Below are 16,007 nucleotides of genomic sequence, written 5' to 3'. Positions count from 1 at the left end.
CTCAGGATTTTCTGGTAGAGAGCAGAATTCATGAGTCCATCAATTATGGCAGAAAATCAGCCCCAGGTCATCACATTATCACCGCTGTGCTTGACTGTGTCAGGCATCCATTTGTAGTGCCTCTCCAGAATACCCGCCATCCCCTATGTGCAGGGATCTGTCCCCTCTACGTACCTCCACAGCGTCCAATACAGATGTGTCTTCAGGCGCTGCTCCTCTCACTCTTCCTTCTCACTGCTGCCTGGATCAAACACACTCTAGTCCCCAGTAATGTCACAACCTGACTTCTCAGGCATGAGCTCCCGAGCATTTAAAAGGCAGCTTCTCCTTGTTGCTTGGAGTCCTGTTCTTTGCAGTACCTAGCGTTCCTTTATATTTTGCTGGATATTTTATTGCTGACCTCGGATAGTCTATGAATTTGCATGTTTGCTTGTGGCCCCTGACCTTGAACTGTGTTACCGTTTTTGCTCCTTGCTGTTACCCTTGAGCTTGAATTGCTGTACCGTTTTACTGTTTCTCTGTTGACCCTGACCTTGGCTGGCCTCAGTTGCCCTTTATTAACCCTGTACCTTACCCTGCATACTGTGCTCTCCCACTTCCCCCTACGATGCTGGGTTACCTGTGTTATAGGTAATGGGACCTATGTCTTCCAAAAAGGTCCACTTTTGACTCATCAGTCCACAGAATATTCTCTCAAAAGTCTTGGGGGGTCATCAAGAAGTTTTTTGGAAAACGTGAGACGAGCCTTAGTGTTCTTTTTGGTGAGCAGTGGTTTTTGCCTTGCAACTCTCCCATGGATGCCATTTTTGCCAAACATTTTTCTTATTGTGGAATCATGAACACTGACCTTAACTGTGGCAAGCGAGGCCCGCAGTTGTCTACATTCTTTTGTGACCTCCTGGATGAGTTATTAATGCATTTTTGGAGGAACCACTTTCTCCATATGTAAATAAATACTCTCACTGTGGTTTTCTGGAGTCTGAGAGTTTTAGAAATGGCTTGTGTGCAATCTAGACCATGTACCATTACATGAATAGGACATGACTAAGGAATTCTTTTTTCATCACTTTTACTATTCGTCTTTTGTATTTTTGCCATATGTTTCACAAGTGAACTCAAATGGAAAGACACAAAAGTTAAACAGATAGAAACCCAGTAAAAGTTAGGCAACATCCATCAGTGAGCATATCGATACCACAATGGCCTCTGTAAAATGCATTTCCTAGACAAGTGGTAGTTTGTTCTAGAGCAAAAAAGTGTTCCGTCATGGAAACTTTAAATGGAACTCCCCATTACCAGCATACACACATTCTTAGAAAGTCACAAAAATGCATGTAATGTGTAAACAAAAGCAATTAGTGTAGTTGTAAGGCAAGAGTAGATCGGGTAGGTGCTTCATTTGAGGTTATCTATAGCCTAGCTCACACTTATTCATATTCCTATAAAACAAGAGAAAGTATCACTGCTTACATATCATTTCATGGGGTATGGATCTCAGCCAACCATTTTTTATTACAGTTCCTTTTGGTGTTATATTTGCCAACAATATAATCAGGTGCTCCCCCCCCCCAACAAATGAAACGTATTATTCTGAAAATGTATACTTGTTGACACATTTTTTTTTGCATGGGACGAACATCATGCTGTTAGGGTAGTTACAATAAAACTCAAATAAAATGTGTAAATGTGTTAGTATAAGAAATAGTATATTAAAATATATGTAAACAATGGTTTTCTGTTTTGTTTCTCAATAGTACAATCTCGTCTGCTCTGATGCCTGGAAACTTGACCTGACGCAAGCCTCTCTCAACCTGGGATTTTTGATGGGAGCTCTAACTTTAGGTTATACTGCAGACAGGTAAAGAATAAAATACATCTTTATAATGCATATATTTTCGAAAACTGTAATTGTATTAAAAGTGGAGTATAATTAACTGCAGTTAATTAACATTACAGCAGCCATCTTGACATATTTACACGGTTATTATGAAACTGGAGATAAAGTTCACTCATAGAAATTGTCAAGTTTGAGACATAATATGTCTAGGGAGAGAGAGAGAGAGAAACAAAAACAAGGTAAATCAAATGGAGAGATAGTGAGGTAGATTTTTGTGGAATATTAATCAGTTGTGGCAAGATTTTATTTCACACCACTAATTGCACATTAAGAAGCTCTAAAACTGTCTTTTACTGTCTTTAGTTGATAACTTTTCATGTGAAAATACATAGACAAAGTAATGTTGTAATGTTGACATAACAAGACATACAAAAGCAATTTCAGCGCTAAGATGAAATTTAACAGCTATAATTTTATGTTCTATGAATGAACACTTTTGAAATTTGGTTAGTATGACTTTTCAGTCCATTCACCAAGTCAGATGGTCAGTGGAATAAAGGCGTAACTCGACTGGGCATACTCGACTGAAGTTACATGCAAATTGTTTGCAAGGGCATATATGAGTCCCTGTGACTTAAATACACATACACACATGAGTGGTATGGGTGTGAGGGGATATATATATACTAACAGTTTTATGCATTTCTGTGATTTTACAAAAGGCACTACTTGACCTGAACAAAACAATGTGAGGGTAAATTTAAATATGGAAAAAAGGGAATCATGGTTTAACAAATGGTACAAACCACAAAAAAACCCTCCTAGCTTTAGGGTTAAAAAAACCCTTAAGGGCCCTGTTCACGCAGGAACTTACAATCTAGGTGGATAAGGTGGTGAGAAACAGGAGGTGAGGACTGCGTGGTAGTGAATTACGTTAATGTAGGGCGAGGTAAGGGTTGTAGGTGGGTGAGAGAGAAGTTTTGATGTTTATGTCAGTGGTAGGCTTACCTGAAGAGAAAAGTTTTTAGGGAGCGTTTGAAGGAGTGTAGAGTTGGTGAGAGTCGGACAGCACGGGCAAGAGAGTTCCAAAGGGTAGGTGCTGCGCGAGAGAAGTCCTGTAGGCAGGCATGGGAGGAGGTGATAAGTGAAAATGCAAGGAGCAGGTCAGTGTTGGAGAATATTTGCTGATTAGGGAGGATAGGGAGGGGGAGTAGTGTTAGTGAGAGCTTTGTAGGATAGAGTGAGTATTTTGAATTCAATTCTGCTATGGATGAGAAGCCAGTGGAGGGACTCGCAGAGAGGAGCGGCAGATGCAGAGCAAGAAAGATTAGTCTGGCAGAGGCATTGAGGACAGACTGGAGGAGGTATAGTCGGGAGAGAGGGAGGCCAGAAGTCTAGACGGGACAGAGGCGATCCAGGAAGAGATGCCAGATAGACAGCTGCTGATCTGAGAGGGGACAGGTGCAGAAAGATTGGGGGTGGAGAGATAGAGTTGCATACCCTGAGAGAGTTGCAGAACCCTGAGGTACTCCAACAGACAGATCCTCACTTCGTCCACCGTGGTTGGAGGGAGGAAGTGGAGAGTGGCAGTGGGGTTGATCGCGGAAGGAGGAGGAACTTGGAGACCATGCACTGGAATGTCGTTGTGGATTGATTGTGTTTTTTTGGAAATAGTCTGCAAGATCTTGGACACTAAAGGCAGATGAGGGAGGTGGTGTGGGGGGGAGAGAGTGGAAGGTGGAGAAAAGTCATTTGGGGTTGGAGGAGTTGATATGAGGGAAGAAAAGTATGTTGTTGTAGTGTGCTGTGGCAAGGTCAAGGCAGGTTATAGTAGAAGTCTGGGAGATGCGGAGTTGAATTAGATTAGAAAATTGGAGAGGATCAACATCGGGCAGATTTTTACATGTGCAGAGGCGAAAGTAGGTTTAGGTGTTTGTGTAAGATTGTAGGTGAGGAGATGGTAATCAGAAATGGGGAAGGGGTGACCTCTGATAGTGTCCATCACGGTGAGTAGGGGATAGAGACATTTGTAGGAGACCAAAGGAGGTTGTGAGAGAAAGAAGTTTGGAGGCAGCAGGCGAGGGTGGGTTATTGATGTGGATATTGAAGTCACCGAGGATTATGGTTGGGATGTTTGGAGAGAGAAAGTGGGACAACCAGGCAGCAAAGTTATCCAGGAACTGTGAGGTAGGTGCAGGAGGGCAGTATATGACTGTCACTCACAGAGGGGAAAACAGGTGTATGGAGTGAACTTCAAAGGAGGAGTATGACAGAGAGGGGAGGGGAGGCAGGTGTTGATAGGAGCAGGAGGGGGGGGCAGGATTCCTCCATGTGTCTCGCCTGGCCTAGGAGTGTGGCTAAAGTGGAGGCCACCATATGTGAGAGCAGCAATGGAAACGGTGTCAGAGGAGAAAAGCCAGGTTTCAGTAATGGCTAGGAGGTTGAAAGAGTTTGCGACAAATAGGTTGTGCACGGCTGTGAGTTTGTTACAGACCGAGCGAGCATTCCAGAGGCATTTTCGTCCACACAACTGCCCCTTCCTGGATATACCGCATTTGCTCGATTATAAGACGACCCCCCAAATCTGAATATTAATTTAGGAAAAAAAGAAAAAGCCTGAATATAAGATGACCCTATAGGAAAACAGTTTTACCAGTAAATGTTAATTCATCTAAACTATTTTTTTTTAATAAAAGCTATGATTGAGAAAAATATTTTGGTTTTATTTCCTTCTATTTTCCAACCTGCCCCCCAGTTATGTACATCTGCCCCAGAAATGCCTTATACCCCCTATATGCCACTGTGCCCCATGATATGCCTTTTAGCCCTATATGCCACTGTGCCCCATGATATGCCTTTTGACCCCCTATGTGCCACTCTGCCTCCAGAAATGCCTTATACCCCTATATGCCACTCTGGCATTTAGAGGGTTAAAAGGCATATTATGGGGAAGGGTGGCATATAGGGAGGTTTAAGGCATTCAGGAGGCAGAGTGGCGTATAGAGGGTTAAAAAGGCATTTCTGAAGGCAGAGTGGCATTAAGGGGGTTAAAAGACATTTCACAGAGCACTCTGCCTCCAGAAATGCCTTATGCCCCCCATTTAACACTCCCTCCCCCTCCCTCCTCCAAACTTACCGGTGCTTCTGACTCCCCTGTCATGTAGCCGGGGCAGCGTGTAGATCCCACGCACTTACGCTGCAGCCATAAGGAGGCGTGGCTAGCAGCGGGGGTTGTCTGCGTCCATCGCGCAGACCTTCCCCGACTGTCAGAGATCAGAGTTCCCCGCACCGGCGCTGATCTCTGACAGCCGGGGAAGGTCTGCGCGATGGACGCAGACAACCCCCGCTGCTAGCCACACCTCCTTCCTGCTGCAGCAGAAGTTGTCTATGCGAATCGCGTAGACATCTACATGCTGCCCCAGCTACACACCGGGGACTCAGAAGTACCGGTAATTGGGCCGGGGGGGGGGGAAACAGGAGGATCCAGGTCCCCTGCAGCTGCGGGGGATCTGAATCTTAGTCGTCTCATAGTCAGACCTATTTGAGGTCTGATTATAAGACGACCCCGGTTATAAGACGAGGGGTATTTTTCAGAGCATCTGAAAAAAACCTCGTCTTATAATCGAGCAAATACGGTATTCTCTTTTTTGGACCATTCTCTGTAAACCCTAGAGATGGTTGTGTGTGAAAATCCCAGTAGATCTGAAATGCTCAGACCAGCCTGTCTGGCACCAACAACCATGCCACGTTCAAAGTCATTTAAATCACATTTCTTCCCCATTCTTATGCTCTGTTTGAACTTCAGCAAGTTGTCTTGACCACGTCTACATGCCTAAATGCATTTAGTTGCCGCAATGTCATTGACTGATTAGCTATTTGTGTGAACATGCAATTGAACAGGTGTACCTAATAAAGTGGCCAGTGAGTATATTTCCATGTAGTCTTTCCATGACACTCCTAAATTGATTAATCTGGATAAAAGAAAAATATCCCTCTTAAACCCATTGTAATTTTCCCTGAAAGGAGAAGAACAAGCGTTTTAATAATTGAATTTGTGGTAAAACACTTTTAGCATTAAAAAAGTGTACTTCCTATCCACAGTAGAATTTACCCCATATTACCATGACCGTTTTTAGCTCTTAGCTTTCTGATGATGTTTTTTTCTCCAGACTACCTAAAACTATATCCAAAAATATCCTTTACATAAAGAGTTAACATAATTTCTGCAGCCACCCCTCCTCCCACTAATACCACCTTTCCCACTAATCATTTAGGGATTTCTACTCTGTTCCCATTCTGTTTCACTTCTGGAGGAGTGTAATTTGACCTTGGCATTGGTTTTAATTACCAGTTGCATAATGTTCCAAGAACAATCCTTCTCAATGACTGCTAGCACATTAATCTTTTTAATGAGGGTTGTAGTGCAAAGTGTTGTATTAGCTTATATAAGTTATTTTCAAATAGCTGCATAGTTTTCGTGGGTGCTTTTAAAAACACAACATGCTCAATCACGGTCCACAAATGTTGTCAAAGACACTGACAAATTCCTGAACTCATCCTTGCACAGAATGCCTGGATCTACACAAAAAAGTTACTCAGGTCACCATGATATGATACTTCAGTCACCTTTTTTTATCATAAAATAATGCCTTTTTATGTCCACATAGACCATAAGAATAGCCCCTTTGGTTGTTTGGATTTGCAGATTTGGGGCCACTGCCAAAAACCTTTTTTTTTCTTTTTTTTGTGTCTGTTTTAGTTGCAGTTATATTTATAGTCCCCTTAGTGACTACAATAAAATTAACTTTTGGCAGCATTGTGCTACCTTACAACTTAGCTATTTGGTCTAAGTTTGTCCCCCAGGCTGAGAATGTATTGTCAATTCTTCTATTGTGTGTTGCTCTTCTATAAATTACTTCATTGTATTGTATAGTGCAAGTTTTATTTACAACCATTAAAGTAAATCTATTTTTTTTTAACAGATATGGAAGAAAAATCACGTATCTAATATCAGCTTTCGGAGTTGGACTATGTGGAATTGTTGTAGCATTTGCACCAAACTTTTATATTTTGGTGTTTTTTCGTTTCCTTCAAGGGATCTTTGGGAAGGGAACCTGGATGACTTGTTACGTTATTGGTAAGTTATTTTCTTCATTAAACATAGTTGCTAAATTATTAGAATATGGTTGTCGCATGCTTGAACATATCTCAAAGTGTTTTTATGAGTGATTTGGAATTTGCATAATCTGTCACAATCACTCTAAAAATTGCATCACATTTCATCTTGCGGTATGTCTGTGAATGTCACCAATAATGCTTAATATGTTATTGCGAGGAGGAGGTATTTTGACTCTATCTGCTGATTTGATTTTTTAATAGACAAATGTATGATTTTTTTAAATGCACCATGCAGCAAAAGACAGTAAAATATTTAACTCGTGTCCATCTACAGTATTGATACCCACACAGCCACTGCATAGACTCGATTTAATGCTCTTGACTAAATTCGATCATAGTCGTACGAATGTATGGAGCAATTCAGTACTCTTAACTAAAAGATAATGAATGAGCATTGTCAGCCAAAATGCACATAAGCGGTGACAGTGAATGACCATATCACTTAATCACCATACCTGGGAACTCTCGGGTTTGACCCGGAGATCACCGGGTGAGCACTGCTCCTCCGGTTCTCCGGATCAAGACCCGAATCCTCCAGGTCGCGGGGTCTTGACACGCCCCACTCCCCGCCTATTTTTCCTTTAAATGGGGTGTTTCCCGCTCCCGGCACTCCCCCAACGTCAATGGGAACACTGCAGACGTTAGCGGGAACTCCCATTAATGTCAGCGGAACCGCCCACCGACATCAGCGGGACTGCCCTCTGATGTCAGTGTATAGACCTGGCCGGGTCCTGCAAGGGAAGGCTCCAGGTAGCCGGAGCCCAGAAGTTCCCAGGTATGTTAATCACTTAATCCCGGCATGTGCTGTGAGAATGGCAAGACCACTTAGCACCAAATAGACCAAAGCAAAAAAAGAGAAAAAGAGAGTTGATGCCTGAGATAACTAAAGTGTAAAATTACTGACGCAAGTTTCTAATTTGAGTTGGCAGAGATCCCAAAATGCTAATTACTGAGTTAGCAATAGTACTCAAAAGTTAGGCTCTAATCAGTATTAGAAGCATGTGTCTCTTGTAATTAACATTTATTGAAAGCTATTATTGACAGAACTGGAAACAGTTAAACATCCTTGTTACGGTTTATTTTTGCTTGACTGTGCATGTGCAGTGTGTTTACTTGGTTCTTGTACAGTGTTTACATTTAGTTTAGTCAGGTCTAATGGAGGCTAGACAAAGAATTTGATGGTCTGCAATGTAAAAGCAAATATTCATTAATTTTAGATGCTCATACAAACTAAGTATTTTCTGTGTGGTCATACTGGAGAATGGATGATTCAACAAGGTTTAGCCATATAGTATATTTTGGCAATAAGAACGTGAACCCACAAAACTGGCTGGAACCTTTAATTTACAGAATACTTATTAGTACATTATCCTAAACTGATCACATTACGCTGATCAGTTGCATCAGGGGCTTCTAGGAACCACCATTATTTATTTATTTTCACAACATGCCTCAAGAGACAAAATTGACAACCGTATTCACTCAAAACTGAAAAACTTCGCCTTGAAAGCAATATAGACTGTACAGAGAATGAGTATGTATGTGCCGGAGGAGAGGTAATACATATGGTCAATGGGCATATAATCATGGCAGGAAACTGAGGTTATTATATAAATTAACTGGTTCAGGTTGCATTATCCTATGATTAAACCAAATAAGTAGGCATGCAGCAATGTATGTCATTGCAAAGGAACATCATACATAGGATCACTAGTAGCCAAGGTAGCAGAACACTTATTTTAGGGCTGGATGGAGCATTATAGTTAGCAATAAAAAACTGAACATGCTTCTGTCATTTTGTGATGTGGTGCTGGAGTAGTTGCCTTTCACTTGTTCCCAGGTCATAGTCTACACAGAACAGCAGCACATCAGTGATGCTTGGCATCATCCAGATATATGAATATGTCCTCAAGCAAGTATGTGCTTCCCATATAAATACATACATAACTATGAAACACACCTACATTATACATTACATTACATTATATTGTAAGTTATATACAAGTTTCCTTTCTCTTTAATTAATGAAGGCATTAATTACTTTTTTAATAATGTGCCTTCAACAGGATTTATAATATAAACTGAAGTTTTTGGTGAAATTAATTCTAAATATTTTAATGTCTGCTGAGTTGAATCATAATTTAATTATAATTTTTGGTTATAATTTAATCATAATTTTGGGTTTCACTGCACTCTGTTCCTAAGTATCTGCATATATACAATAAAAGAGTGGCATAGATATACTTTAACATCATCGTTACTACAATTTATTATGGTGTTACAATTTATTAAATTGATATATATTCCAAAGTAAATTAAGCATTACAAGACATATGATTGCAGTTGGAGGCCCATGTCCAGAGAATATCAAGCATAGTCATGACAATAGTCAGACCACCTTAAATATGTTCTGACATGATGTATTTATAAAACTTAATGTAACAACATGTATATATCAACTTCATAGTATAGCCTTGCCTTACTATCGTAAACCAGAATATGCAGTGAAAAATATATCTATTCAACCTAAAGTTGTGCTTATTTACTATATTTTTTAGTTTATGTTTTAAACGAGAAGCCTTGTCAGAGATAAGGCAGGCTTGATTGGCCTGTTTTAATGGAGAGTCTATACTAACAAAAATGAATTTAACAAGTAAATAATAATGCCCATAAATATATTTGCTATAGTATTCCATTTTCCCCCTCTGTATAACCCGCACCAGATGTGTAAAATGAGCATTGAATCATGGCATTTAGTCTTAAGATAGAGCAGACTAATTTATTTGGTAATACACAATAGATTTTATTCACATTGTTGCAAGACATTCATGGTTTCTCATTATTCAGTAAAGCATTGGGCTGCAAGCTAAGAGCCATAATGGTCACCTTTAAATCAACTTGACAGTCATTGTGGCTTATTTAACTCCTTTTTATACTAAATTACATTTCAAAACCAACCAAGTATATCAAGTCAATTTTGTAATTTGTTCTGTCACAGGCCTTTGAAACTAGTGTGAGAGTTACAAGCAACTATATAAATGCTTGTGTCTTGCACCAAATAAGACACAAACAGTATAAGCTGCAAAAATTGCACATTTCATATACAAGTATACACCATTAACTCATCACAATAACTGTACAATGACAGTGCATACCACAGAGCACAATGAAAATTAAATAGGATTCAAGGTGACAAAACATACACATGATCCTCCAAATTTACAGTAACAGACAATTACTGTACCTTTTAACGAGCGTCTTCTGAGAAAAAAAGAATCTTCGTATTTGCGTGCGTTCTTCGTGTTCGTTTTTTTTAGAAGGGGTTAATACGGGGTTAACGCGGTACGGACTACGCAGCAGCACACCTGTACTTCATTGGTTGATGGCAGAAGAGCCCCTGCTGGCGACCAATAGGGTCGCTCGTACAAACTTCTAAAATCCTTTCTCAGCAACTTGGCCCAAAGAGACCACTGGTCTCCCTGCTACAACAGTTAAAAGTCTGTACGAACGACCATTAAGTCGCTTGTACAGACCTTTAACTGTTATAGCAGGGAGACCAGTGGTCTCTGCCGGCTATGTTAACCCCTGACGGTGAACTTACGGATTTCCGCTCCCATTATCTCCGCAGCATCGCAGAGGTTAACGGGAGCAGAAATCAGTAGGTTCCCCGTCAGGAGTTAAAAAGGCTGTGCGAGTGAGCCTATTGGTCGCCTGCATGCTCTTCCTCTGGAATCAACCAATAGAGTCGTTTGCACGCCCCCTTAACCCCTGATGCCGAACCTATGGATTTCCTCTTCTGTCAACCCCTGCCATGCTGCGGAGATAAGGTAGGCTAGTTGGGGAAGGGACCACGGAGATTAGTAGACGGAGACTATCACGAAGATTCTTCGTGTTGTGTGTCTTCGTCTTCGTGTATGTTTTATCGCCACTATATTCTATTATACGTTTGTTCGGAATGAACGCGAAAACGCACTCTTCGTGTTCGTTTTCATGTTCGCCCAAAGACGAATGCACAAGTCTATAAAATACTGTGTGACAGCTGTTTCTCCTACTGTTGTCCCACCCACTGTTCAGTCTTCAGTTTATACATCATGAACTAGTATTTCACATAATATTGGATTTCACGACAGGTCAATTTAAATGTTTTTATTACACATTGATGTATGCATTATACAGGGACAGCTCGGGCTCGGCTGCCCCTGCAAACTCTTCTGCCAACCCTTCCTTTAGTGAATTAACCCCATTCTCAAAGCAAGGATAGTAACAACACAATTCATTAGTCTAAAAACAAGAACCCCCACAAAAAAAACAAAGATATTTGGGGGTTTTAATTGAATTGTTTTCTCACTCCTTCATGACCTCTCCCACTCTCATGGTTTCTCATGCAAGTGACAACCACTTCAGTGTCTCCACATCTTGTTCTTCTCTGGTTCGTGTTCAGCTCACCTTCTTGTTCTTCTCCTGGCCTCTTCCGTGTACTTCTGCAACAGGTTGAAATCTCCACGCACAACCTCTCCCCAATTGGAGGAATGGGAGAGAAGTTGATAAGTGGTTGGTGGTTGCTTATTTTTCTCTGTGGATCTGAATTATTCTTGCCTCTTGGAGTACTTCCACGACAGGGCTGAGCCTCTATGCACACCACATAGACCCCCCCCGTCCCTTCAATTAGGGAGAGGGTGTGCATGAAGGTTCCACCCTTTCGTGGAAGTACATGGAAGAGGCCAGGATAATGAAGGGAGAGCTGAGAGAAGAAGAAGGAGAACAAGAAGAGGGGCTGCAGAGAAGGAGACACAGGTAGGGAGACAGAAAGAGTGAATGAGATTGACTGAGAACAAAATTTTATTTCCAAAGATAAAAGCAATCCGAGCTGAAAGGGCAGGAAACAAAATCCGCAGTCCAAATATTAATGGACCAAAAATCTGTTCAAATCTTTTTTTGTCCATGTGCTTTGTTTTTGAATTATGCATTTATAACTTTAATACTATAAGCAGTACATCATATATTAGGATAAAAGGCCCGTAGATACATATGCCCATGATGAGATACTCTACCTTCTGATATCACAGGTAGAATGGTGAGAACTGAAAGCTAAAATAGTTGAAGAGGTTGATTCCAAGAATACTTAATACTACAAAAACACGTTTGGGAATGTATAATGCAACCTATGTATTCTTGTGACACACTGTGACAATGACAAAATGTGGTATGACTATTGCACAATATATATTTTTTACATAAATTCTCCTTTTCTTTCTTTTTTCTTTAGTGACTGAGTTGGTGGGATCAAAGCAGCGGCGTATTGTTGGTATTGTAGTTCAGATGTTTTTCACACTTGGAGTAATGATCATTCCTGGAATTGCTTATTTTATTTCAACATGGCAGGGAATCCAATTGGCCATTTCACTGCCAAACTTCCTCTTCTTGTTCTATTACTGGTAATAACTAATATGTCTATATGTTCTGTTTATTTGTGTATATGCCCATGATAAACGTTAACAAGAGGGTAATCCAATACACATATATAAAATAAATTCAACAATAGTTTAATCATCATTAAAGTAAATTACTGAAAACAAAAAAAGAAAAAAAGATTGAGCCTGGGCAATTTTAATGAACTACTAACATATCCAGCTTGATCTGTCTCTTAAATTGAAATACAGCTATACTTCATTTAAGGCCATATGTTTACTTTACAATATACATCCTCCTAAAAGAGAAAACTGCCAATATGCACTATGTTGTTGCATGATAAGATAACTGGCATGCTGGTAAAAAAAGCCTTATGCTAAACCTATTCACCTAAATAACAAAAATGAGGTTAAACCAAAACACATCAATTTATTACACCAGATTTCATGTGTCTTAAGAGTTGTAATCCTCAAAAGCAGGTGGACCAGAGATGGAAATTGGTTCCATTACTGGAGGGCATATGTATTTTCATCAGAGTTTGTGTCTTTAGCATGTATTGGATACATTTACTAAAGGAGTGCTTTTTAGTTACTTAACTGCTTGGTTTGGATTTTATGGGAAATAATGGAGGCATTGTTTTATTTAATAAAGCTATAGCTATTACTGAATTACTCAAGCGTTATATTAAAAAAAACTATAGAAAAAACTCTGAAAGTTCATGGGAAAACCCCCTGCACTCAGAGGGTTAAAGTCACAAGGACTAAAATGCAAAGGAAAGGGTGGCAACTAGCCAACCTCACAACCTTTAACTACACTATATGGACAAAAGTATTGGGACACACCTCTTAATTATTGCATTTAGTTGTTTCAATCAGACACATTGCCACAGGTGTATAAAATCAAGCACCTAGCCATGCATTTACAAACAATTGAGTGAAAAAAGGGGTTAACCCCTTCCGTACCGGCGCTCGCGTACTTCGCTTTCCCATGAAGACCGCAGTATTATTTAAATATTTTAATTCCGTGCTTGTGATTTGCTTCAAAGCGATCACGTGCACGGGCTTGAGGAGGAGTGGCAGCTACGGATCGCTGGGGACACCCAGCAGTTAGTAGCAGCCGCCCCTCGCGATCCCAGCGTCCATAGCGACGCTGGATCGCGCATCATCGATGACCTACCTGGTACGTCCCGGTCTGTGGGTGACACCCAACCAGGAAGTACCAGGTACGTCATCGGTATGGAAGGGGTTAAAGAACTCAGTGAACTCAAATTTCAGTGAACTGAAATTTCATTCCTGCTTGATATTCCATGGTCAACTGTAAGTGGTATTATTGGAAAGTAGAAGCGTTTAGGAACAGCAACAACTCAGCCATGAGGAGGAAGACTATGCAAAGTCATGGGGGGGGTCACTGAGTGCTAAGGCACATTGTGCAAGTCACCAACGCGCTGCTGATTGCATAGCTGAAGAGTTTCAACCTTTCACTGGCATTAATATCAACACACAATATGTGTGGCAGGACCTTCATGGAATGGGTTTCCATGGCCGAGCAGCTCCATGGTAGCCTCACATCGCCAAGTACAATGCCCAGCGTTGGATCCAGTGGTGTAAAGCAGATGGCAGGAGAATGTTACCTATCTGACTCCATTGTGCGAACTGTAAAATTTTTTGAAGGAGGGGTAAAGATATGGGGCTGTTTTGCAGGGGCTGGACCAGGTCACTTACTTCCAGTGAAGAGAAATTTTAATGCTTCAGCATACCAAGACATTTTGGATAATGCTATGCTTCCAACTTTGTGGGAACAGTTTGGAGAAGGCCCTTTTCTATTCCAGCAAGGACACGAAGGACACTGGGTGCCAGATCAGGTAGGAGTCTTGATGCAAGGGCAGGTTCAGATTGAGAGCATGGCTGTAGGCAGGCCGATGATGTATCCAGTTCTGGGCTGCGCTCCACTTTAGCCTTAGTCTTTCTTTGGGCGTCATCCAAAGGTGTTCTAAGAACTAGCAGGAAATAAACTTGGGGTGACAAGCTCAGTACAGGCAGGAAACTGGAAGCTCACCAGCAAGAGGTAGGAGCACGGCTTGGAAACTCTCTGGCAGGGCACACGGCAGGAGCACAGCTTGGAAGCCTTCTGGCAGGGCACACAGCAGGAGCACAGTTTGCAAGCCCTCTGGCAGGGCACACAGCAGGAGCACGGCTTGGAACCACTCTGGCAGGGCACACAGCTTCGAAGCCCTCTGGCAGGGCACAAGGCTTGGAAGCCCTCTGGCAGGGCACACGGCACACGGCACACGGCACACAGCAGGACTCAAAAACAAACAATGCAAAGGCCGGGAACCCAATGCTCTAGCCCTGAGGTTAGAATAACGCCAGGTTAATATTAGGGCTTAATTGATTGAACGAGGGGCAGGTGTATCAAGAGCACGCAGGAATAACATGGAGAAGGAGAGACAGAAGGAAAACAGCAACCCAAGATCCACCTGGTGGAGTAGTGGATAAGTGATTCATCTAGATTCCACAAGGTTGCTGGTTTGAATCCCTGTGGGTCCTGACACAGTGTGACTTCAGTGCACAAAGCAAGGTCCTTAAAGACATGGTTGGATGAGTTTGATGTGAAAGAACTTGACTGGCTCACACAGAGCCCTGACATTAACCCCATCGAACACCTTTGGGATGAACTGAAACAGAGATTGTGAGCCAGATTGTGACACACTACAAAATCTGGTGGAAAGCCTTCCTAGAAGAGTGGAAGATGTTATAGCTGCAAAGGGGGGGTCAATTAAATATTAATGCCTATGTATTTAAAAATCCCTGTTGGTGTAATGGTCGGCTGTCCCAATACTTTTGTCCATATATTGCATGCTAAACACAGACCTTATTTTTTAAAAAAAATCATTGACAGTGGTAATGCGCTTTTCAGGGAAAATACTTATGCAAATCCAAAGCTTATCCAAAGCTTAATGTGTCAATGTTGATTTTGATGCCCACCAGTGGCCTGTTTTGAGCCAATTATTTTTTTAAGTAGTGCATTACTGTTGCATTATGATAGTAAATGGTCAGATAGGTGCATATAAAGATGTCCGCCTCTATACTTATAGCATCTCTAATACTTATTGGTTATTCCTTCATAATAAATATAGTACTATGCAAACATTTGAGGCAGGTATGAACAAATGGTGTAAAGTAAGAATCCTTTTAAAAAGAGTGAACAGAACAAAAACCTAAATCAAGTAAAATTAGGCAGCCTCGGTTGCTTCTGTCTCTAGACAGACGATGATGTTGAGAAGATGGCTCTGCAAGGGACCATATCATCGCTTCCAGGACTTTTTGTTATTTGTGCTGAAGCTAGTTCTTAATGACATTGTCTGTGCATTTGAGGTCATTGTCATGCTGCAGAATAAATATGGGGCCAATCAAATGCCTCCATGATGATATTGCATGAAAGATAAGTATTTGCCTGTGCTCAGCATTAAGTAGACTATTAATTCTGACCAAATCCCTAACTCCATTTGCAGAAATGGAGTCCCAAACTAGCAAGGAACCTCCACCAAGCTTCACTGTTGCCTACAAACACTTATTCTTCACTC

At 41.2% G+C, this 16,007-nt stretch overlaps 1 protein-coding gene across 2 annotated transcripts in view; it reads left to right on the top strand.

Moving 5' to 3' along the window:
• Positions 1–16,007, top strand: part of SLC22A3 (solute carrier family 22 member 3) — an 88,277-nt gene that overhangs the window by 31,198 nt on the left and 41,072 nt on the right. For both annotated transcript variants that reach the window (XM_053461183.1, XM_053461182.1), the window contains 3 exons: positions 1,755–1,858; positions 6,820–6,974; positions 12,282–12,450. In XM_053461183.1, coding sequence (XP_053317158.1) covers positions 1,755–1,858; positions 6,820–6,974; positions 12,282–12,450 — 428 coding nt within the window. The remainder of the gene's footprint in view (positions 1–1,754; positions 1,859–6,819; positions 6,975–12,281; positions 12,451–16,007) is intronic.

The sequence above is a fragment of the Spea bombifrons genome, chromosome 3 (assembly GCF_027358695.1).
Source record: "Spea bombifrons isolate aSpeBom1 chromosome 3, aSpeBom1.2.pri, whole genome shotgun sequence".
In the NCBI taxonomy this organism is placed as follows: domain Eukaryota; kingdom Metazoa; phylum Chordata; class Amphibia; order Anura; family Pelobatidae; genus Spea; species Spea bombifrons.
Note: the sequence above shows the minus strand (reverse complement) of the source record. Positions and strands in the feature narration are given on the sequence as shown.